The sequence below is a fragment of the Stegastes partitus genome, unplaced genomic scaffold (assembly GCF_000690725.1).
Source record: "Stegastes partitus isolate 25-593 unplaced genomic scaffold, Stegastes_partitus-1.0.2 Scaffold136, whole genome shotgun sequence".
NCBI lineage: Eukaryota > Metazoa > Chordata > Actinopteri > Pomacentridae > Stegastes > Stegastes partitus.
Genome location: NW_007577867.1, coordinates 696,941 through 721,877, shown reverse-complemented (window position 1 = coordinate 721,877; position 24,937 = coordinate 696,941). Strand labels below are relative to the sequence as shown.

The following is a 24,937-nucleotide window of genomic DNA, read 5'->3' as shown; positions in this document are numbered from 1 at the left end:
AAATGATGTTAGTTTCAGAGTGAGGCTGGATTTACTACGAGGAGGAAAAAAGGCCAGAAAATCACTATGTTGAATCATTTACACAGAAGGATGATGACAAGACTAGACGGGATGGCATACATATTTATGGGTTAGTATGAGGGGGAGGAAAGTGAGTTATTTTTTTTTATTCAGGAAAAAGTTAGAAAAAGAGAGAAAAGCTGCACCTTGGGTAAACGATAGGCGGCATACAAACAGAGAAAGGTGCCCTGAACAAAGGAGCAAATGCAGATTAAAGAGGTAAAGATGCTGCAAACAGTAAAACGCGTTACACATTTATCATGACAACAACTGCATAACAGTTTGTTCTCTCTTATGGGAATACACAGTGGTGTTTTGTGCATTTGTGTGTGACACAGAGTGCCCATATCCTCAGAGCAGATGGTTGATGTGCTGATACCAACATCATCACTGTGGGGCCATTGATTTATGGGAAAGCTAGTGAAGCGCAAAGATGGTAAATGACTATACAGCATGTGAATATTTCTGAGTTTGCTGGGTGTGTGGACTGTGTGTGAGTGTGACCATCTTGGATTTTCTTTCAGGTGGCTGGAAATATTTTCTCATATCCGACACAGCATCCTGCCTTCTTTCTGTGCAGAGGCTGCTGAAACTAAGGACCTCCTCCAGTGAGAATCAAATTCTTTCCCTTTTTACGGTGTCTATATGTTTTTTTTCTATAACCTGGAAGACGTATCATCGGCGAAATAAGCTGTCAGTGCCATGGCTGAGCATTTCCGCCTCGAAACTGCAGGAGTTTTCTCAAAAACAGATTCAGACTTCCAGGGTTTCATACATAACAAATCAAGAAAACCAATCCTGTTAACTTGCAGGGCTGTTTTCTATTTCTAACACGTATGGCTGACGTACTGCAATATTGCAACTTGCCATTGTGTAGCATAGAGTAGTTTTACAGGGTTTGAACAGACTCATAAGCAAACCGTTGTGCTCAGGCTGCAGTGAGTGGCCAGGAGTGGGTAAAGTAAGAGGCAGCAACTTGTTAGATTTGCACATTCTAGACTAAGCAATGGTGTAAGCCATTGTGTGTATGTGAATTATTTATTTATTAATGAAAAAAACATCTAAATATGTAGCCGTGATACACAGAGATGAGCTTCTACGGGGTCAATCAATGACCAGAGAGCGAGTTTAACGAGAAACGTGATGTATGGATAGGTTACAATGTGTTAGCGTGCACACAGGGAGGAGTAAGTGGAAATATATTAAAAAAGACATTAATGCAAATGCAATGGAAATAACATGGTCTTAAATGTACAGTATATATTAAATCTAAACATGAAAGTAAAATTATGGAAGGTTACACCATATACCAGCTAGTATCCTTTTGAGGTTCCGATTGATTCCCCTTATAGACCTTAAAGTCGATACGTTTAATCAACCAGCAATCAGTCGGCAGTCATTGCATTTCAATGAGGAGCCTCTCACTGATGGAACTCAGAGCAGACATGAAATGATGCAAATGTTTGCACGAGTGGCCTCATAATCAGCCCTTTTAGCTTTTTTTTCAGTTTCCGTTGCTGTGTGGGATTCAACAGTTTCAAGCACCACGTCGACTCCTACAACAAATAGTAGTCACTGGACGTAACTCTAGTTCTATGAGCACCATTTGTTATTTTAGTCTACGAGGTGTGTCAGAAAAGTTCCAGGACTGGTGTCACAACAGATAGATTTCAAACCCAAAACTACAACTACCAGTTTTGCCCTTCAGACGATCAACCAGCACGTCTACAAAGAGACCCTGTAGCGTTTTTTCTTTGTTCAGTGGGTGAGAAGAGGTGTGAGTTGTGGCAGGACAAGTCATGGCTGCTTCACCATGACAATGTGCCTCACAACGCCCTGAGCATCCAACAGTTCCTGGCTAAGAAGGACATCGCCATGCTGGAGCAACCTCTCTATTCACCCCACCTGGCTCCGTGGGATGTTTTCCTCCTCCCCAAGCTCAAGGGGGTCATCAAGGGGACCCGTTTTGAAGACGTGGACGTCGAGATGGCTGTAACAATGAGAGCTGAGGAGGATCCCGGAAGAATCCCTCCAGGAGTGCATGGCGGCAGAGAAGGCTGGGAAAGTGTGTTAGACTCCAGCGGGATTACTTTGAAGGGGAAAACTTGTGTTTTGTAGTTTGGACTTGAAATATATCTTTTGTGACACCAGTCCTGAAACTTTTCTGACCCACCTTATATATGGTAAATTTAATGATGTTGATAGCAATGTCTGAGAGGTCCTTGGCCACCTCGGACTAAGCCCTTTGTTGTCTCCTGAAATCATCCTTGAAAGATGTTCTACGAGGCCGATTCTTGCATTCAGGGCACGCACAAAGGTTTGGCCGGCCCTCAAACAACCCCCAAGTTTCTGCAGTGGAAAACTGCCTAATAATGCTGATGGGAGTAAAAAGCTACCAGAAGCAGTGGATGGAGAGCGTATGCATATGCCATCTACTTAGACTGAAATGTGATGACAAAAAGCAACAAGGGCCACTGATCCCTTATCTGTAGAGTCACAGCCCTCTGCATGTTCAGATAAGCTCCCTCTCAGTGTCGCGCTCACAAAGGTCAAAACCACATCTGGGGAAGCCGGGATAGTCACTGTGTGAGTGTAAGTAACCCTAATTCATCTCAGCTAACAACAGAAGAGCACCAGATCTGCTCCGACAGGCCCTCACCATTAGCTGCGACGAGGCTAAATAGGTCTGCTTATTCAGACTACCTGAGGGAAAGTCAGCATCGCTTACATAACGGGAAAAAAAAAAAAACCTGTCTGTGTGTTCTTGCGAGGGCCAGAGCGACGCTTATGTGTGAGCGAACGCACAGTTGGGTGTTTCAGATGGGTGGAGGGAAGTAATTCATCTTCTTCTTACATAAATAGCTCCGATCCATAGTCCAGAGGGAAAAGGTACAGTTCCTAAGCTTTATAGAAAAAATAAAAAAAACAAAGAGCCAGATCACGGTGGGTGGAAAGAGATTAAAGTAAGAGGGGATACCAGCTGGAGTAGATTCAGGTGATGCCGAAAGGCCACCTCCATTTCATAAAGTACCTGTGAAATCCCCGTGTGCGAGTGTGAGTGTGTGTTTGTGACCAGGTCAAGAGTCTAGCAGAGAGAGACACAGTGTGACTCTGAGGTTGAATTATTCATCCAAGGTTTCATCTACTGAAATATTGATGCTCAGACAATCCTCTACACATCTCTCCCTTCACACACTGTCCTTCTTTCTTCGCTTTCTCTCACCTGCATTTCCACCATGAGCTCTTTGTTCCTCACAGATAAGACCGGGGGAAACAAGACAAATGAAAATGAATATGGATTGTACAGAGCACGAAAACTGAAACTGAAAAGAAACAAAGAGACGCTATGTCCTTGTAATAGATAGATGCTTCCTCTTTCCATCTTTAGTTTATTGTTCTTTCCACTCGCACACCTTTTTCATTCTGTCTCAAAATAGAGATGCATAAAAAGCACAACAATAGCGATGGCCACTGTAACTGGAAGAGAACAAGAAACATCAAAAGAGAAAGTGAGAGACAATAATTTAGTTGGTGGAGAAAAGATCAGCTTGGGAGTAAGAACAAAAAGCAATAAAAGTATAAAAATACATATTGAGAAACTGGGAGGGAAATAATAAGAGTGAAGAGGACACCGAGTTCAGGGGAAAAGCTGTTTTCCGCTGTCAGTTTAGCCCAAACCGGGCACAGCTATAATAAATTGGGGAATATGAACACTTTCTAAAAGTGGATGAAGATGAAGGAAGCTGCTCCTGCATCACCTCCATCATGTGATCGAAGAGCAGCTCCAGTCAAACGGAGCAACTTCATTTGCAGTTAAAATGCAATCAGTACCATCCCACCATGCAGCGAAAGCTTACGCTCACATTTCATAATATCACTGGTGACACGTTCGCATTCAGTAGCAAGAAAACAGGACAGGAGAAATGTTACATTGGTGATGCAGCGTTTGTCTTATTAGGGTTCTGGAAAAGGGAAGCTGTTTTATTTTACATTATATAGGGTGGGTACGCTATGTTTTGGGTGCATTTTCTCTTCGTAGATCAAAGTGCACACTGATACTTCTTTCCCTCATGGAAAATCTACATTAATGCACAGAAAGGCCTGAAGGTTGAGTTTTCCACCAGCCCTGAAAGGAAAAGATTTGACATTTTGGGAAATACACTTCCTTCCTGACGAGATGATTGACTCCACTCTTTAATCGGCAGCAGGTGGTTAGCTTAGCATAAAGACTAAAAACTGAGGAAAACAGGTAGCACAACAAAATTCCCTTCTACCACCAGTGAAGCTCACTTATTAGTTGTAATCAGTCATTTTACTGTGCTGTCAAAAGAACAATTCTTTATCCATTTGTTTCCTGGCAGCTGATCTGTGTCTGTGGTTTGGAAGATGTGAAAAACATCTAGAAAATATCAAAATTCTGTCTAACAAGCTGCAAAACTAGAAAATTCCACCAGTTTTTTTATACAGATGTATATGGCATGTATAGGGTTCAGGTGGTAGAGCAGGTTGAAAAGGCACTATATGAGTGCAGTCCATTTACCATCTAAATGTTATTAGACTAACTGATTTGGAGTTAAAAGTATATACGTATAACATTGATATTAATTTAGGCTTGACTGTATGTGTTCTGCTGCAAGGTGGCTCGGTGTTTAGCACCGTCGCTTCGCAGCAAGAAGGTCGCCGGGATCTTTCTGTGTGGAGTTTGCATGTTCTCCCCGTGCCGCGTGGGTTCTCTCCGAGTTCTCCGGCTTCCTCCCACAAGGTCCAAAAACATGTTGAGGTTAATTGGTGATTCTAAATTGTCTGTAGGTGTGAATGTGAGTGTGCTTGGTTGTTTGTCTCCAAGTGTAGTCCTGTGATAGACTGGTGACCTGTCCAGACTCCAGCCCCCCCGCGACCCTAGTGAGGATTAAGCGGTGTATGGTAATGGATGGATGGATGCATGGATGTGTTCTTAATATTAATTACTTTACATTTATGAAAATCAAGTGGGTTTGTACATAAGACGAGGCATACGTGAACGCCACACAATATTCACACCTTTGTAAAGCCTGCATGCATTTAGCACAAAACTGTGACTCATTTTTCTCTGTCCATTTTCTGTCAGCGGTATGTAAATGGCCGTACTTACTGCAAATGCAACACAGATCAGAACAACTGTGAGCAACAATGAAAAGTGAGAAAACCAAGACAAAAAATCAGCAAGAGTAAGAAAAAAAAAAAATCAGTGAGTGAGTGAGTATCCATGCATTTTGCAAAGCACACACAATCCCGCTCCACTTTCCACTGTATCTACTGATCTACCATCGCAACTCTGCTTCATTTCATCTTGGTCTGATTCGCACACACAAAGACCTTTCTTCTCCAGCCAGAGAGACAATTAACCTCGGCTTAATGAGCAACGCAGGGGAAACAACCTCCTCCCAGAGACGGATAAATATTTCACCAGCTTTTGTTTATACCCCGAGCTTGACAACAAGAGCACAGAAATCAGGCCATATCCATTCCAAGCGTAACTCTTTCAAAGTTCTTCGCTCTTGCTTTGTCTCACGTAGGAACAAATGCCAAAGTAGAGAGTCAGTGGTGCACAGAAAACATATCTGCTCTGGATGTTTTTTGACCACATGGGGAGGAGCGTGTTAAAATATGCATTTTGATAATGTCTGGAATAGGAAAAAAGAGAAAATAAGGGGGGAAAAAAACTGAAGAATGGTTTCTGAGTAAAAAAGATAGATGTACTTTCAGGGGCTGTTTTGCATCTTATGAGTGTGTGTAGGTATTTTTAGAGACAGGTCTGCTTCTACATTGGAGCAGCACTGCAGGAGGCTCATTTCTAAAACAGCGTGAAGGAAGAAAAGCGCTGAATGAAATCAAAACTGCGAACGCCGCCTGAAACAACACGGTGGCCTGTTACTCTGGCTCATTTACATACATGTCCTCTCAGATGACAGCAGCCATCAAAATGTGCTAGATCCATCGCCGGACCGATTTTGAACGAGGTGGAGGGATCAAAGCAGGAGCCAAGGGGTGCAATCAACATGCAGTAGCAGCAATCAACAAGATGGCTGTCGTTTTGTTGCTACCCAACTCAGAGGGTTGAATGTACTCAAAAGTGGTACACAGAGATAAAATAAGCCTTGTGGAGAAATTTGGTCATTGTTGTTGCAAATAATGGGCCCTCGAAGCACATTAACAGAACTAAAGGTGGAGGAAACAAGAAAGCCAGCTCACCCCTAAGCAGCAGGCTGCAGCTATAAATAAAGTTGTGGTTCACAACATGCCGATAACAATTAAACAACAAAGGAAATATTATATGGTAATTTTCTACCAACTTTCTAGCAATGTATTTTACAATTTGGTTGCTGTCAAGACACTATTTGACTCTGCAACACTGCCCGCTCAGCTGTGACACGTACTCTGCTACATGTACTGCAGAGCATTGTAAACAATGGAGTCCAAACTGCTATGTTGAAGTATCTGATAACCTTATTCTAAACTACCCTCAGCATCTCTTTTGGCATTATGTTCTGCACAAAAGAACAAGTTTTGTCATTATATACTGATATATCTGTGACATATGTGTTTCCAATATCAGTGAAATTGGCAGGGTTCTTGTATTAATAGACTACAAACCATGCATGTTGAACAGCATCCAACTTGTGTCAAAAACTCTCCTACAAGCCTATTCCACCCTCTCATAAGAAACAAGACGAGACTCACAGAGCAGATATGAATGCTTTCTTACAAGACTGTCCAAGCATTCATTCTTCTTTCTCAGATTAGGGTTATGTTGCCTCTAATCCACTTTTTATGGCTAAAGAAATCACAAGTTATTGCACATACAAGGAGGATTTTATTATATTTTTTTGCCTATTCGATAGTGCCAGTGAAGAGTGAAATATTTGGAACGACAGTTGGGGAATGACCTGCAGTAAAAGGTCCAGGACAGACAGGATTCTTATCAGGGACTCACTGCTCACAGCATTTGGTATGTGGCCGAACCACGCTGCTACCAGGTCACCCCATATGCGAGTGCTTTGGATTGGAAGTGGTCTATGCGTGCAAAAATACATTGCATTTTAGAGCCCAAGTATCACAGAGTTAGTTTGTGATAAAGCGCAAGGCCAAAGACCAGAGAAAGAACACCAGGAGCTGTAGTTTATTTTGTTAACAGTAAAATAGGAGACACATTTAGTGCCTGATATCCCATTCGTCCCTCGGAGAGGTGATTGCATTTACTCTGTCCGTTTTTGCTCAGACCCTTGCTGCTTGCTTCCACAACTGCTTCTTAATCTCTGACAGATGGGAAGGTCAATGCAACCTTCCCTGTTTTCATTTCATCTCCTTTCCCTGCCCTCCTACCTCACTTCACTTCAAGTCTTGCTTAGAGCGATGACTGATTGGCCACCGAGGCCTCATTAGGATGCATCTAACGATGACAGCTCCGATTAAGAACAACAAGGAGACAGATTTAGACCTGATGGGTGCAAACAGTCCCCTGTATCCTGAAATGGCTTTACTCTGGCCAACTGTACCATTTAAAAAAAAACACTATCAGATAGGGAACCAAAGAGCAGGCGTGAAAAATCGAAAAAACTCACCAGCGTTACCTTTCAGCAAAGGAATCAAGCTTTAAATGAAAGGTCACTAAAGTGGACAGACAACGAAAATGCCAGCAGAAATAAAATAAAAAAACAAATGAAGGTGTGAAACAGAGAGATAGCATTGGGGAAGAACACAGGAAGAACAGGTCTTGTGGGAACTCAAGACAGAAAAATAGGGAATGAAAGCAAAGGGAGGGTAAGAAGGTGAGATAAGGTGAAATTGTGTTTCTCTCTTTCTCCTCCATCACAGGCTCGTCTGATAAGTGATGTCTGACAACAGTGGTGGCAGGGGAGAACTGTCATCTAAAACACTCCCATCCATCTGGGCATACACTGTTTGGAAATGTGTGTGTGTACTAAAAATGTCATTGTGCGAACATGTGGGTGTGTGCATGACTGTGTGCAAGAGAGACTGGAAGACAAAAAAAAAAAACGATATAGAAAAGCAACTGTGTGTCGTTATTGTCCCGTTTTAGTTATGAATTGAACAATATCTAGAAATCTGCAGTCTCTGCTGACTGTACAGAGCTGTAATGCATACTGTATGTGTAGTGCAGAAACTGTATGACATCTCTGTTTCATACTGTCAAGGCCAGGTCCCAACAGAAGCACATCCGTCACAAAATAGTTGATGTTAAAGCTTGGTGATGTAGCAGTTACTTGGAGTGAGAAGGTGGCCTGTTTTAGTAGCTAATGGGGTTAATCAGTCAAAATCATGATGCTTGCTTGCTAACTGACATTTAGCACCAAAACCATCAACTCATGTCTCTTAATAGTGTTATGCATGACTTGTATATACAAAATGGCCACACTGATGTCACCCATCAGTTTGTGGACCTTCATTCTTAAGTGTCGAGCGTGGCATTTTGACTGTCGCCATCTTGGTTTTTTGAAGCCAGCTCTGCATTCCAAATCGCATCAGTATGCACTACAGCTATCCTCACAAAGCATGTACTGCTGCATGCAGTATGCTTATAAGTAGACATGTTACTGTGTTATAACATTGCACCTTTAAGATTTATCACATCACAGACTGTAGTATGAGATCATCTGTTTATGTGCTCTCGAGTGCATGGGTCAGAGTGGCCAGAAAAGCACGCTGGCTTACATACTGCAAAATGAGACATCCTTGCATTCTTGGCATTTCACTTTCTATGTATTGGGCTACTCTACGTGTGGCCCTGCGATAGACTGGCGACCTGTCCAGGGTGTCCCCTGCCTTCGCCCTAAGTTGGCTCCAGCCCCCCCGCAACCCTAGTGAGGATTAAGTGGTGTATAGATAATGGATGGATGGATGGATGTATTGGGCTAAAGCTGTTTGTGGCATACTCCATAGAATTGTAGTATGGACCTGGACACTGCACACACCCGTACGGTAGTGACTTGCCAATCACAAGATAGTTTTACATACCTTGTTGTATTGACAATTTCATTCTAAATGGGAGCAGAATTTATAAAATAAACATCATGTTGTAGTCAAAAAGTCTTAAAACTACAGATTAAGACCACTAACTCATTAGGAAAATGATTAGTGAGGTAATAAATTGAGAGGGAAATAAGACTGTTTTCCAATATATTTCAATGAAATCAGACTTTTGTTTTTAGCAAACAGAGGCGTCGCCCCCTGCTGGCTATTAGAAAGAATGCAGGCTTAAGTCACTACCACACTGGCTTCACTTTTCAGACAAGACCTGACCATCTTTTATATACAGTTTATGATTTAATGCAGTTTTTCCTGTGGCAGACAGGTGAAATAAAAGCACACTGTGATAACCATCAACTAAGTTTTCATAGCTTCCTCCTCTTCTCCTCCCTCTTTTCCAGAACTATCTTGACAGTCCGATTTCTGAAACCGAAGCTTCTGAAATCAAACCCACTGATTGCAGCAATTAAATCAAAACAAAATTATCTTGCCACAAAATGCTGCTGTTTTAAACATTGCTGTGAATGAGCCTTTACACTAATCAACATCTGATTGCAGTAACTTGCCAACAGATGTACCAGACCACCCACAAAAGTAAGGGGAAAGGAGAAATGCTCAAAACACAGTTCGTTGTATTCCCTTTTGTATGCTCCACCATCGCTGCACATCCTCACAGAACTGGAGGTAACTTCAGGTAACTCCTACGCCTCATAAATAGAGATTCTCTGTGTGCTCCGTTTTTGGGAAGTTGATCAGCTTGTCACAACTTGTCAGGTCGCAACTCTCTCATGTGACAATGCAAATAAATTAAACTAAAAAACAAAGCAGCAGCACATTTGACACCATGTTTGTACTTTTGTGCTTTAAAATGAAGTAGCTCCCCCTGGGGGTTGCACAAATGCTGATTTGAAAATGTGCTGTCTTGTTGATATTTCCACACCAGTGATGATGTTTTTTCCTACCGTACAACTCTTGGGAGGACATAATCTTCTATTTCGACATCTTTGCTCTAGACCTCTTATTGCCGAAGGAGAAAATGTACCGAAAGTTATAATTTAAATTCTCACAAACAGTGAAACCCTGGACAAGGATAAAGTTTGCAGAATTGTAACATCATTATTAGGATTATTACCAAACTCAGTAAGACAGTGAACATATATCAGCATCTGGGCTGAAATTCACTGTAAAATGGGTAAACTTTTATCATAGTTACAAAAAAAAGTAACAGAGGAAAGACTGTTATTACAAAAAGGAAGTGAAAGGATCTAAGAATGCATCGAAAAATGCAGTGGAAAAATGAAGCGGTGGCATTATTTAACTGGAACTAAGCTTCTTGAATGACAAAAAAAATCTGGCAACGATACCAACATGCTTAATTATCCTACAGATGTGAGGGAAGATGGATGCCGTGATTCATCTCCACCGACTCCACTAACCATATCAGTAGTCTTACTTAATAGTCTTCGTTCTGATAATTTCCCCTGGCTAGATGTTCCCACATGCTTAAAGGATTCCAATTTTTAATTTGCAGTAGCACACTGATAATGAACTTTAGAAAAATGTAAAATATTCAGCGGTTGCATCAGGGAGTCTGAGCCAACTGAAATGGGAGGATTAACAAAGCGGAGCAGGTCTCACATACATCACTGCTGATGAGATTGCTCCTCAGCTTGGCTTTTGACAGCTGGCTTAGTGAAATAGACAAAGCCCAGAGTACCCAGAGTTATTGATTAAGGTTGAACGGGACAACCTTTCGTGTCACTGCTGTTTCAAATCTGAGAAAACCGCCCCGTGACGTAAAATTAGACCCAAATATGTGTGTCAGTATTTACAGGTAGGCACTTTGGTGCTTTTGTTTTGTTTGTAACATGATGGTGTGAATTATTCTGGGCTGCTGGGCGTCGTGTGTGTGTGCAGCCAGGATGAGCCTTTTCACACCTGCCGCCTCCCTCTTGGATCACGGCACTGTGACGGATTGTCTCATTGCCGTTTGGAGAGCTCGTGTGTGTGTGAGTGTGTGTCCTTGTGTGTGTGTCAAGGCCAGGTGTGAGACAGGTACAGCATTTCCTGGCAGGACCCGGAGCAGAAGGAGAAAGCAGGAATGATGGGAGTCAGTGTTGGATGTAACAGCCTCTCTCGGAGGGTTAGACCACACCACTACATCACAACCTGACGCGCGCACACACACGTCGACACACACTCGCTTATCTGCTCGCAGGCATCTATGTTTTACGACCAAATGTACCGATACAACATATTTATTTTTGTTCTGGAAGGAGAAGCATTGGTGATAAGGAGCATGAGAAATGTTTAATTAAACACTCGACACTGGTACCTGCTCACAACAGGGGATTGGACAAGCATATACCCCCACAGAATGGCCTGCTGCTTTTAATTACACTCGCACCATTCACCTGACCATACAGAGAGGGAGGGAGTGATGAAACACATAGCGAGAACAAGAAAGGCAGCGACCAAGAAGAAAAAAAAAAAAAAAAAAAAAGCAGCTTGAGAGATGATTAAGGCGGGAGCATTGACAGAGACAAGGAATAAAAAACATCAGGACAAGCGAGAAAACATCATTCTGCGCAGGGAGCCAAAGAGACAAATAAAGAGGCAAACAATGAGAACTCCTCCGCTACAAGCCTTACGTTGCATCATATCAACCCATCTTCTGAGTGAGAGCCATGGGAGACATCACCCGCTGTCACTGCTCGGGTTTTTATCCGACCAGTAACAACATCATTCTGTTTAGCGGCAACAGCAGCGCGCCGAGTCCCGCTGTAAGAAGAGCTTCTGATGTTCGGAGCCGTGATCAGAGAGAATCTGATAGCTGAAAACTCTTGACTGTATCACGTCCTGATAAAGAAAAAAATCATTCCCAAGCCTTCACTGCTTTGCTTACTACAGCGGCTGTCGTCTAGGAACACTGTCACGGCAATGAAGAGCGGTACATACTCAATATATACGATAACCTTTGTTCTATTTGTGTAAAGATCTATTAGAAAACTGCATGAGCTCTTTGAGCTGTGTGGATTTCAGTGAAGCAGAACATTGTGATTGATCTAGATGACGATCAATGAAGTCATCATTGTAGCAATTATACAAACAATGCTTAAAGGGTTTGCATTCATGTTGAACACAATCCAAATTATTCTTATCTTGATGCTGACAAATAGAACCCAAGATGGTTTCGCGATAGTCTTCAACATCAGTTTTTTCTCTGGATAAACACAACAATTTAGATTTGTTGTAAAGCAAATTATAATACTATTCAAGTGTGCTGTTTATTAAAATTAGGCCTGAATCTCACACTAGAAAAACATTTTTCTCAACTAGCTTTTCACTACGATTAACAGAATCCTACATGAACACACTGACTCCTGTTTTTTTTTTCTGTCCTCTTCTCAATGGATTGAAGTAGGAAGGGCTCAGCTGGGAGAAAAAAAAAAAGTCAATACACTTCTCTGTAAAATCTAAATAGAGCTTCTAAGTGGGAGGCGCTATTTTGTGCGCCGCCAGCTAATGAAGTGAAAGTCCCATTCATTTTTTTCCCCCCACAGAAAATGTGAGGAGACTCAGGGCCACTTGTGCTGCTTGGATCAGCATAAAACTCTCCCAGACTGCAGCGACAACCTCCTATCATTCTGATCTGCACCAGTAACCAGCATCTTCTTCACAGCAATGGTGCCCGAGGGTCATGGATGCTGTAGTATGATTAAAACTGGTGGCTACAACATAAATCTATAGGATTGTTTTACTATCCAGCAGAGTCCTGTGTTTCTGTGTTCAGTAACAAGCAGCCCTCCCGATTATAACTCTATATGATGACTGCTGGCGTCTAAACCGATCAAGCTACGCCCACATTGTCCTGATAAAATAGAGTAATTGAAGTTTTAGTGTTGATTTTTTATGTAATAAGATGTTTTTTCAGTCATCAACCACAACATTAAGATCACCTGCCCAATAAATCCTTCATGCCACAAAAACAGCTCTGGCCTGTGGCATTTCCAGATATTTGATCGGATTAAGATCTGGGGTGTTTGGAGGCTAAGTCAGTGCCTTGGGCTCTTTGTCGGGTTCCATGAGGGAGTGCTGCTGGTCTGCAACACTGAATAGGTACATGTCAAATGAAAAAATCTGGAATAAACATACACAACATTTCCCCCCCCAAAATTCCGATTTCACTACATAAACTACCCGGAAGATATTTTTACTTTTTGATTTGCTTCCATACTTGTTTCCTATCTGTGCTGCGTAAACACATCCTGCAGTTCATTCAAGTTCACATTAGTGTTGACTACAACTCTGCTACAAATGGCTTAGTGGTTGTGCAAAGGAGAAGTTTTTGTTTTTTAGATAAATTGGTTACTAAAAGCTGTTTATTTTTGATATATTTCTAAACAGCGTGTGTAGAATAAAGTGATTCTCATGAAATATCATCATTTAAGCTGAAGTTTTGTTAAGTTTGCCGATAAAACCGCGCATCACTAATGTTTCGCTCAACTGTCAGAAAGTAGAAACTCTGATGAGTCTGTTTTTACAGTTTCTGGGTCTCCAGGCTGGAAAGCAGAATTTTGCTACTCTCTCTCTGATTTAAACTTTTTCACCTCTCACCACAATTAAAATCTATATGGCAAATGCTTGGTTGGATATATTCAGATGTTTTTTTTACAGGTGGAAACGCTGTGGTGTCATGCAGAGCATACCTGAACATCCCTGCAGAAAGATAAAAAATAGAGGTCAGCAAAGACAGGGTCTCCAGAGGGTATTAAGATGCACCTTAAACATTTACATCTAATAATTCTCTGACCAAACGACACACCAAATGTCTCTACTCTAGGAGCTTTTGCATTTTTGTCTTGTTCTTGTTCTCTTTCTCATGCAAACCTGCAGCTCAGATCATTTTTATGCTGCACCATGTTTCACCTTCATTTTCATTATGGGATATTCAGTTATTATTAGGTTTTGTCGATAAAGCCTATTTCTAAATTTTCATTTCTACTTTCTAAAAAAAAACTAAAAAAAAAACTATCCCATCCCCCCTCACATTCCTCAGCAGAGCCATTATTTAGAGCTTTTACGATATTCAAGCCAAACTTCAATATCAATCAGTCTACATCTATGATCCAAATGCACATCTTACACAATCCCACTGATCCTCCATAATGAAATCTCTCCCTTACAGCAGCTGAGGACAAATACAAACCAAATACCCTTATGAGAACGTTCGTATGATTGCCAAACCTTTTTCCAAGACTGACAGGAAAATAATTACGACTGAAAAGGAGTCGTCGTTCCAAGAATAGTTTTTAGATTCCTGCGAATAACTTATCTGACCACACTGATATTCTTCCTTGGTGGTTAAATGGAAATGTTATTCCCTTTTCAGTGTCCTATCTACAGCTCAGAAACATAGACAAGCTAAGGCATGAGAGAGGTTTTTAAATATGAAGTTATTAACCAACAAATAAAAAACTAAAGGCGTTTTTTTTTTTGATTGCTGAGCAGACGAGCATGAAGACATACACTGGAAATAATCATTAAAATAGATCGACACTTAGATTATTATTGTCCTGTCTGGCTCTGTGGGCTTTATTATCTGTCATAAGAGGTACACACTCTGTCATGGTAATTACTGTGACAGACAGGATGGCCTCTCATAGCTGCCCGGTCGACAAGGAGGACGATTAATCAATCAAAGCTCGTGACTCACGGGGGTTCACCCTTTAAGACAGGCAGAATAATCCATCACCTCTCCTCACATCCACATGCTGATCCATCAAGTCAACACGCTTTGCTGAAGAAGAGAGAGACAGCCTATGAAATGGAGTAATGGAGTGATCTGACTCCCAGAATAATTATGACTGTCATCATGATGTGACGCAACATGAAGCTTATGAGATCTACATTAGAGTGGAGCAGCGCCGTCTGGAAGGCTTACTAATAAATAAGTAGAAGGCTGTACTAGTTGGCTTTATAATGGTTTGGTGAACAGTTCTGGTACACTTTAAAGCACAAAACGGATACAAATCTTCACTATTCCCTTTCTGGTTGTTGATTTAATCCCAAAAAAATCACCTCTGTGTCACAAAGTAAAATGTTTAGAATGTTTTTTCCATGAAAATAATCCTTAAAATGGCTTAGATATAATTACACTTAACTTCTTTCCCTAGAATGTACAGATCAACATAATTCCTGTCTCTTTCTCTGATTTCACTGCAGCTCAGCACACCTGCTCACCTACGCCTCAAACACTGTAAAACTACTCTATGTAACACAATGACAAGTGTAATATTGAAGTAATTCAGTCGTACATATTCGAAACGGCAACCAGTTCTGAAAAAAGAATCATTTGGAAAGCTCCATCGTGCAAGTTGACAGGATTCATTCAAAACCCTAAAGTCAGAGTTTCTTGAGCCTGTCTTTTGGTATACATTTAAAACAACAACAACAACAACAACAACAACACTGTATAGACATGATAACAAGACAAAAACATAAACAATGCTATCACAAGCAAAGAAAAAAATTAATAAAATTAGCTCGTATTTATTGTCTATATCACATCACTTAACACATTAAAGTGAAAAATGGCAGAAACAGACATTTACATATTCATTTGTTTGCAGATAGGGTTAGGTGATAAAAGGAGGGTTTTTTCGCTTTTAGCGTAATTCAATTGAGTCCTTTGTAGTTTTTGATATTCTCCAACTGCTGCAAGGAACCATTAAGGGAATATTTCTATTTTGTGGAAAACATACCAACTGGCTTTGAGGCCAGGGGTTAGATGTGATTGATACCTACCATGTCCACACACTAAGTATCAAGTTCAAGTAAACAATCAGTGAGCTTAGCTTGAGTCTGAATCAATGTTTTTGATACTGTCATTGGATTGGTACAAGGCAGTTATAAGACAGAAATATTCAGATATGGTGTTGAAAAAACTAGATTTTCAGCCGTAGAGGTCTTTAAGCTCAACAGAAATATTAACTTAATTTATGTGGTGATATATTCTATATGCATATTTATTGGCATAAATATTGTGATTTATTTATTTTTTATTTTTTATATCGCCCAAACCTATTGCCAGATAATCCAGCAAGAGGAATACAGCCTGAAGTGGCCTTGAGGATCTACATCCTCAGTAATTGGCTTCTTTGCTTTACATTGATCAAGTATGACTGCATGCACTTCTCTGTTAGAAAGGCAGTTAATTTTATACCTTACAATATTCTCACATATGATGTCATGCTGCTACGTTTCTTTTTTTTCTAGCATTTAACAGCCTACTGAGAGCATTTACTAAACTGCATGTGTTGTGCACCATATGAAAAATCTTCTGTTTCTCATTACTAAAAAAAAATACAAAAAGAAAAGGTATTTAGTGAAAGAAATTTGGGCTTGTTATGTTTGAGCTCATTTCCAGGCTTTATGTGCTTGTCAACAGGAAACTGCTGCAGATGAGATTATAAAGTGTTTTTTGCCATCTGTCTATAAAAAAACCTGAACAACAGCATCCACAGCTTTCAACAGAAACATCTCCGTCGACCCACACACGCAGGTATAAACACAAGCGCACATGCACACATTCGCGCAGCGCCCCACACACAGTATCAGGAGTAATCTGAGATATAAAGCTTCATCGATCAGAATTGCTCTCCCTGGAGAATTACATCATTGCTCAACAAATGGCCAATCAGAGCCCGGCTGAGACTGCCCGCTCTGTGACCCCAGCCGCTGTAAAAGTAAAGGCAAAGAGAAAGAGGCAAAACGCTATTCCAGTCACGTCACAAGGAGGCACTGATATCTTTCTCCGAGGTATTGAGTGTTTTTATGTAAACCTGCAGCACTGCAACAGTCCTATAGTCACTGCAACAATGGTGCATCTATCTATTGTTTTTACTGTGACACATCAAACATCCTTCAGCCAACAATGCTCTCTTAAACACACAAAAGCCGTACACTTCTGAAAAGCAGCATGCAGAGATTTATGCTGCATAACTTCGCGAAAATATCTTTATACAATATGTGACTTTATATAAACTTGAGGTCATGAGTGGGCAGGAAGAGGCACACGACACATTTTGGTGCACAACAAATATGTTTTCTAGCAACTGCTTAGCATAAACACATTACATATTGTATTCACCGATGTGCCACAACATCAAAACCAATGACCGATGATGATTAATCACATTGGCGATCCCATTAAAATGCAATGTTCTGCTTGGAAACCTTGGGTTTTGCTATTCATGTGGGTTGTTACTTTGACACGTACCACCCACCTAAACATTGCTGCAGTCCAAGCGCACCCCCTCCCCTCCATGGCAACACAATGAGCCTAACCACAACACAAAACCTGCTTTGTAACAGCTCGAGGAACATGACCAAGAGCCAAAAGTGTTGACCTAACTTTCAAAATTCCCCACATCCTAATCTCCTTGCGGATCCACAGGATGCAGTAGAAGATGCCCAATCCATAGAGGCCACAACCCACAGTGCCAGACGCCACAGGAAACCCACAAATGCGTCCATGCTCGACTGTTTCAAAACCTTTTGAAAGCATGAGGGGACCTATACTGTCTTAGGTTTCAATGTTTTGAATGATCGGTGTGTAATATCACCTATGACGAGGTAAATTCTGAATTCTTGTGCACTGGGGGAAAATAAATCACTACTTGAACTTCATTATTTAATGTTTGTGATGTTTTATCCCTCAATAAATAGATTTGAATAGAAAACCACTCCGCCATTCTGCTTTACCCTAAAAAGTAAATATTTGAGGCCGTCTTTGTAGCATCAGGGTTGAGTACGGTAAAACTACAACATTCCAAATAAAATCTCCTAAAACAACACAGTTATATAAAGGTGACTATTCAGCAACAACCATAAATTGCAGCATCTCTGGTTCAAGTCCAGCTGGAGACATTTGTTGCTTTTTATTGCCCATCTCTCCTTCCTCTTATTTCTTGTCATCTGTCCAAGTGGCTTTCTAATGAAGGCATTAAATGTCAAACAAAGCACATTTTACAGGGTCAGTATCTTTGGGTAGTTACACATTTTTTGCTCTTCAGGCTCGGTGTTTCAGCCCATTCTATTGAAATAAAACAACAAATAAAGCATTAAAAAGACCAAGTCTCAGGTTTAGTTTGAGAGGGCTTACATCAGTGCTGGAAGAACTGCATGAGAAACAACCTTTTCTAACACCGAGAGGCCAAACTGCAGGGATTCAAAAAGGTATTTGACACACGGCTGTTAAATGTCTCTTGGGTGGCTGTGTCGTTTCAGCATTAGTTAATGCGCAAAATGAGAAAAAAGGAGCAGGTCATGACCTACAATATACTTTTTCATCTGTCAAACGAGGTGCCGGTTCTGTTATGGTTTGGACAAGTATGGCTGCCAACAGAACTGGCACACTGGCATTTATTAAAAACTAAAGCACAAGCAATAGAATTAGTATACAGAAGACTCAGCAATCACAACTCAGAGGACAGCAATTCAATATTCAGCAGGAACACAATCCAAAACACACATACGTAAGCAACAAATGAGCTTTTCGGGATGAGTTAGCATACCTTGATGTAGCCTCCAGTGGAGACCAGAAGAGAGTTATCAGGGGAGAAGTGCAGATCCGTCACCCAGCCTCCGTGGAGCGAGTCCATGCCGTCCTTAGTGTCCCGGGAACAAATCTTCAGTAAAGAGCCATCCTTGACGCTCCAGAGCTGTGATGGACGGTTATAAATCACACAATACTGTCACTGACAAACACCCAAAGATGCCTGACTTAACAGGTGAAACCCTGACAGCTACAACTGCTCGTAAATCAGTTTTTAAAAGATGCTCTCTTGTTGTAACAATAAGAGATTAAAGAGTAAGTATGTAAAACTGCAGGTATCATGAACTAAATTTAATGGTAAGGCTTTCAACTTTTAAGGTATCCTCTTATCTTGTTGATATGTTCATTTTTTGTCTTGTATTTTTTCTGTGTTGTACGAGTGTTTCTAAAGTGTTGTGATTAAGTTTTTTATATAATTGTCACAGTGTCGTTTCTACCTTTTAAAGGCTGTAAGCTGCATTGTGCAATATGGGCCTTGAAGGTCTGGGGACTGAAACATAACTAATCGGGTGAGAACAAGTGTGTTTGGGGTTCTTTGTTTTGATTCTACACGTCTTTTCACTTAGACTTTACAAGAAGGTTTACAAGAAATTCGTAGAAACTGCAACATTAAGGTGCAGTCATGTTGCACACCTGCTTTGCGTCACCCTTCGCTTCATCCTCAAAACCTGACACGAGCAAAAACAATGAGCACAAACAATGCTGCACATGAGATATTGTACAGAATGTGTCAAATGACCCAAATACCCTACATGATATGTGACATACTGTAGGTAATGAAATAACGGTTTGTGAACCCATCATTACTTGTGCTGAACATCATGTCTCTTGCAGCTGTTATGCAACTGTTCACATGCCATGTTCATTTGACAATGACACATCACACGTACAGCTATATTTAACACTTGGCATGCTTTTGTGCTGAATGACTCACATTTGTTTCCATAGAAACGGCTGAGATTTCACTGTAGTTTATGTAATTGGATCTGATGGATTCGGTCATTTCTGAATAATGGAGTTGTTCGGCTCGGAGGCCACCAGAGGGCATTAACCCTTTGTTGACCGACGCTGCACCGTTTTGTCACTGCAGGCTGTGCGACACGTGTCTGCCTCTCGCAGTCGAGCTTTACGTTGACTTTTTGCGTGCGTGTGTGTGTTTGTGTACAAGCTGCGTTCGCCTTTCAAAGCCTTGGAGATCCAATTTGGCAGCCTGAGCCCTCTCCTTCACCTCCCACTGTCAGACATCTCCTCCTCTTCCTGCTCTCTTCATCCCAGCTTCTTATACACCTCCAGCTCCCACACCCCCTCCTGAGAAGGAGCCCTGCCTCCTTCCTTTCATCTCACCCCTCCTCGGTGCACTGCAGCAATCAGGATGTATTAGTAACCACTTTATCTAAATGAGTGATGAGATGTAATTATGGGGGTGACTTCTGGAATAAATGTTGACTCCTGTAATTGTGTTTTTGTATGTTGCACAGCAAATTAGACGGTTTAAGGCATTGTCGCTACTCCTCATACTAGTAACATGGAGCCATTTGGTATGCTGATACACTCGTGAGTATCTGGAGGCAGACGGCTCAGTTGGAAACCTTTTACTTACCTCTCATCTGTAGCCTCTATGCTTTCAACTTCTCTTTACAGCCCCCTTTTTTCTCATAAATCTTCTTACTTTGCACCCTCTCTATGTCAACATTTTGCATCTGGGCACTATTCTAAGGTTTATTTCCATCAGCCTAACGAGTCTGAATTCCTGGTTCAGCAGCCAAAATAAACACTGCAAATGTTAAGAAAAGGCTGAATGTTTTGAACACACACCCGGATCTCTCCGTTGTCATCTCCTGTTGCGAGGCGTTGGCTGTCCCATGAGAATCGGCAGCTTCGGACGCAGTCTTGGTGACCGTTCAATGTGTGGACACACTGCCAGGACTCACAGTGCCACAACTAAGAGAGGAAAGTAATGCATGAAAAAGAATGAAAAGCAGAAACTGGTGCATTCATTATGCATGTATGAGAATCTGCATGTATGTGCTGCATCTGCTTTGTCTTCTTACAAAGAAGAATAACCCGTTTTGAAGAAGCAACACTTTTCTCTAAAGCAGGGCAGCTAAATAAGGGATTCAGAGAATAAAGTTCGTGACATCAACAGTGTGCTTTATCTCCATGCTGATTAGAAGAGGTAAATGGACCAATCAGCTTTATTTCTGCTGCTTTTACCAGTCATCACCTCCTGAGAGATCTCATGAGCACAAATATTTGTGCCAAATGCAGAGCTAATGTTGTTACAGCACTGTTATCTGTTAATGAGTGATCTCTCTCTCTCTCCACTGTTGTCTTTCCTCTCCTTTTTCTCACTTTCCCTCCCCCTGTCTCTGAATCTCACCCATTGTTCTCTTTATACTCCTTCCTTCCTTTCTCTCCCCATCCTAGTTTTTCCCTCCATGTTCCTTCCTTACCCCGGTCGCATCCTGTGTTTGCACAGAAAATAACACAGCTCATAATTAGACACTTTATTTGGCAGTACTAACGATGTCTGCACACAGAGTCCAATTCATCTGAAGGTCAGGAGAAAAGCAAAGAAAAGGGGGAAAAAGAGAGAGAGAAAGAGATGGAGGAAAAGGGATGGAGGGTCCTCCCTCTTTTTGTGGTGATCCACAAAGACACAAGCGGCTAAGTCTTCTGGTTTGACCTCTAGATAGATAGAAACCAGGGACCTCAGTGTTTGTGTGTTTTTTGAGCTAGTGAAGCCTCTACTCGGTCTGGAGAGCAAGGACTATGTGACTGGCTGCTAACCAGCCCCACAACACACACACACACCTCAATTATGATCTTTGCCAAATCCATAAAACACACATTCCCTCTCCCTGCCGTTCACTGACAGAAGCCAGGTTGGCCGGCGACCCAGTGCCTGTTCTCTACAGTAAGTGTCGACCAAATCCAAATTCCCGTGTGAAACTTGGTGGCAGTGGCTCTTCATCAACCGCTTTAACAAATGCCAGACAGAGTGGCTTTGAATTGTTTCTAATGCTAGACACTCAGGAACACCCGTTGTCATCCATGACTGAATAACTGACGGAGACACACAAATCTACCACTGAAGCCACAGCCGTATTTACAATCCACAGAAAATGGATGACACTGAAAAGAAGCAAGTGTCAGAGAGCACACAGTCTCAGCACAGTTCACTTCTCTGTGGACGAGAAGAAATGAAAAGCAATGATTTAGGAGCTGCTTGGAGAAACACTGCATGTCCAGCCCAGTGAGTCAGTCAAAGTCAGGCCAAAGTCAAGCGCAGTGGTGCTGGTAAACGGCAACCTGGCAAAAGCTGCATCCAGACAGGGAGGTGGGTCGCTCGCGGGCCAGCCGGCCTGCCAGGCTGGTTGGCCAGAAGGACTGCGGGCTGCAGTTAGACAGGACATGGGTGTAGGAGGACAGACTGACCTGCAGCTAACTCACCAGGCCTGGGGCCATCTGCTGCACGCTAATCTCTGAGGTCCCTCGCCTCCCTACTGGAGAAACTTTTGGCCTCAGATATCACCCATAGCAACGCATCCGTGTGTATGTGTTGTAAGTAATCAGTTCAGGGGGAGCTTTGAGAGCTGACGTGTAATAGGTCATGCTGCTACTGGAAGCACAAACAGATATGCCTCATCTCATGCATGTGTGTGTGAGTGTTGAACCTTAGCAGTCTTGTCAGCAGAGGTGGTGGCAAAGAGGCATCCGTCTGGCGAGACATGACAGGCCAGAATAGTTCCTGGATGAGCCTCGATGTCCTGCAGTATCTCCCCGCTCTCCGTGTCCCACACCTTGCAGTATGCAAAAACAGAAGGGGATTACTTATGGTTTGATTTCACTCTGCTGGTAAATGTGCTGTGAGCGTGCATGTGTGACTTTCACCTTCACAGTACCGTCGAAGGACCAGGACAGCAGTCTGGAGTTGTTTGGTGCGTCGGAGAGGACAGAGAAGCATCTGACTTGCTCCTTGTGACCCCGAAGTACTTTACACTCACCTGATTGCCACCTCCACACCTGCAGGGGGCAACAGAGAAAAGCAATCTTTCCGTCACTGGTACTTTTCACTTCAGCACAAAGCTGACTGTTCAATAGTTTTTGAAACCTTCTCCTGCACACCTTTTAAACACCTGTATTCGACATTTCCATAACAACTTAAAAAATATCCAACACTCACACCTGTGACAAGCAGGCTTTGAATTAATAACAATTATTTCTGTGCACAACAATGGTGTGTTGTGTGTGTGCCAATCTATAAATGTATTTCAGTTAAGATTGGGACAATGTTCTGTTATCCGCATATTTAGGGATTGTTCAATATTGCTGTCTACGTAACAGGAATATCTGTGCTGTTCCGAGTGTCTCTTACACTGATATTACAAAAGACATCATGTAAAGTCTGTGAGCGTGAACTCTGGAACTGGGACTGAAGTCAAAGTTTTGACAAATTTGATGAGTTGTTTTTTTTTTTTTAATTCAATGTTGTTTTTTTGTTTAAATAAAAAATATATGGGTAGTATTAGTAGTTTTTGTTTAACAGCAGGGATATTGAGGACAAAATTCTGTATTTTTCACCCTGCATCTTATTGTCATAATGGGTAACACTGTCTTTTTTGAATTTCCCAAATTTCTATACAGGTCGGGGTAAATCAAAATCTCTAAGAGAATAAAACCCAAGTCCAAAAAATACTACAATTTTTCCTTATGCACCGACTCCAACAGGACAAATTTTCATGAAAACAAAAGACACATTTTCTGAAAGTAGATTAAGAAACTGCTTTCCGACTGGCCTGTTCTTTTGCACAACAATGTTGCAGCTAAAAAGCATCCACCAGCTAATGATACAGTGTGGTTTCCTGTATGCAAGGTTGTAATAATTCAATAAGTTCCTGAGTACAGAAATGTAACTAGAAAACACAACTAACGGTGCCGTGGATCACAGTGCTTCATGTCTTTCTATGCTTTCCCATCTTTAATGTAGGTGTCCTGGGTAGCAGCGAATGCATCTGTAAAGTTAATACTCTGGACTTGTGCATCTGTCTACAGACTGCTCGTATTATGTGCACAGGCAGGTAAATGAGCAGAAACGGGAGCATAACTGAGCTCAAAGATGAGGGCAGAACAGACAGAATCATCCAGATAATCCTATCAATCAAGACCTTGTGTGCAACGCTGCACCTTTTCCCCTGGATGCAATCTGTCATTGGTCCGAAGGTTAGAATCCATCACCAACTAACATGAGTGTCATTAGGTCTATTTACATTCACTCTGCGTCTGCATTAACATCCAAATACGCACTCCCATTTCCTAGCGAGCGCACGTCAAACAGCATGAATCTGAATAGTTTCTGAATAAGTGGCGGATGGTCTGAGAATAGTGATGGTCCAAAGCAGCAGCCGCATGAATACGGAATAAGGTGCTGTGCTGTCGGAGAGGGAAAGAAGTGCTGCAGTGGACAGGTCTGTCGGTGAAAAGAAAAGATGAAGAAGGAGGAGATGAGAGGGGAGGAGAGGAAAGGGAAAATGAGCAATAGAGCATGAACGGTGGGGGTTGACAGAGCGTGACGGGCCCAAACACACACACATGCATCGCACACAAACATTGATAGTCGCGCGCGGTCAACACAAGAGGAGGAGGGAGATAAAGAGCTATCGAGAAGAGTGGCATAGCCAGAGGCAAGGAGAGGGAAAAGGAAGGAAACAAAAGATGGGGATGAAGGATGGAGAGGTGAAGAGGCCGACGGGGGAGGCTGGTCGAACGTAACAGGTAGGAGAAAGTGAAAACGCCACACAGACCCGAGACGCTGTGAGGATGAACGGTTCGGCACAGCAGGCATTTTTACTCAAGGTGAGGAATGGTGGGTGGGGGGTGGGAGAATAATCAATAGCGGAGAAGAAAAATGGGATGCAGGGTGGAGGAGGAGGTGAAAGAACACACCATCAATTAGGCAGGAAAAGAAGGTGAGGGACAGAGTGATGAATGGGAGGAGGAGAAACAGAAACGGCAAGCAGAAAGAGAATCACTAAAGTATAAAAGGAAGAAACTGAATGAGGAGAGGAGTCCAGCCTACCCTTATGGTGGCGTCCTCAGAGGATGTGAGGAGCGTCTGGCCGTTCTGGCTGAACTGGCAGTGCAGCACAGTCTTGGTGTGTCCCAGCAGAGTAGCCAGAAGCTTCCCAGAGGGCACCTCCAACACCTGGAGGGAAGAAGCAAAGACATATT

At 42.0% G+C, this 24,937-nt stretch overlaps 1 protein-coding gene across 1 annotated transcript in view; it reads right to left on the bottom strand.

Moving 5' to 3' along the window:
- The window catches only part of apaf1 (apoptotic peptidase activating factor 1), a 53,955-nt gene that overhangs the window by 7,722 nt on the left and 21,296 nt on the right, over window positions 1-24,937 (bottom strand). Inside the window, exons 22-26 of the mRNA XM_008278886.1 lie at window positions 24,786-24,911; window positions 22,601-22,732; window positions 22,384-22,509; window positions 20,522-20,647; window positions 18,666-18,812 (exon numbers count right to left, since the gene is read on the bottom strand). Of these exons, the coding sequence (XP_008277108.1) occupies window positions 18,666-18,812; window positions 20,522-20,647; window positions 22,384-22,509; window positions 22,601-22,732; window positions 24,786-24,911 (657 nt within the window). The remainder of the gene's footprint in view (window positions 1-18,665; window positions 18,813-20,521; window positions 20,648-22,383; window positions 22,510-22,600; window positions 22,733-24,785; window positions 24,912-24,937) is intronic.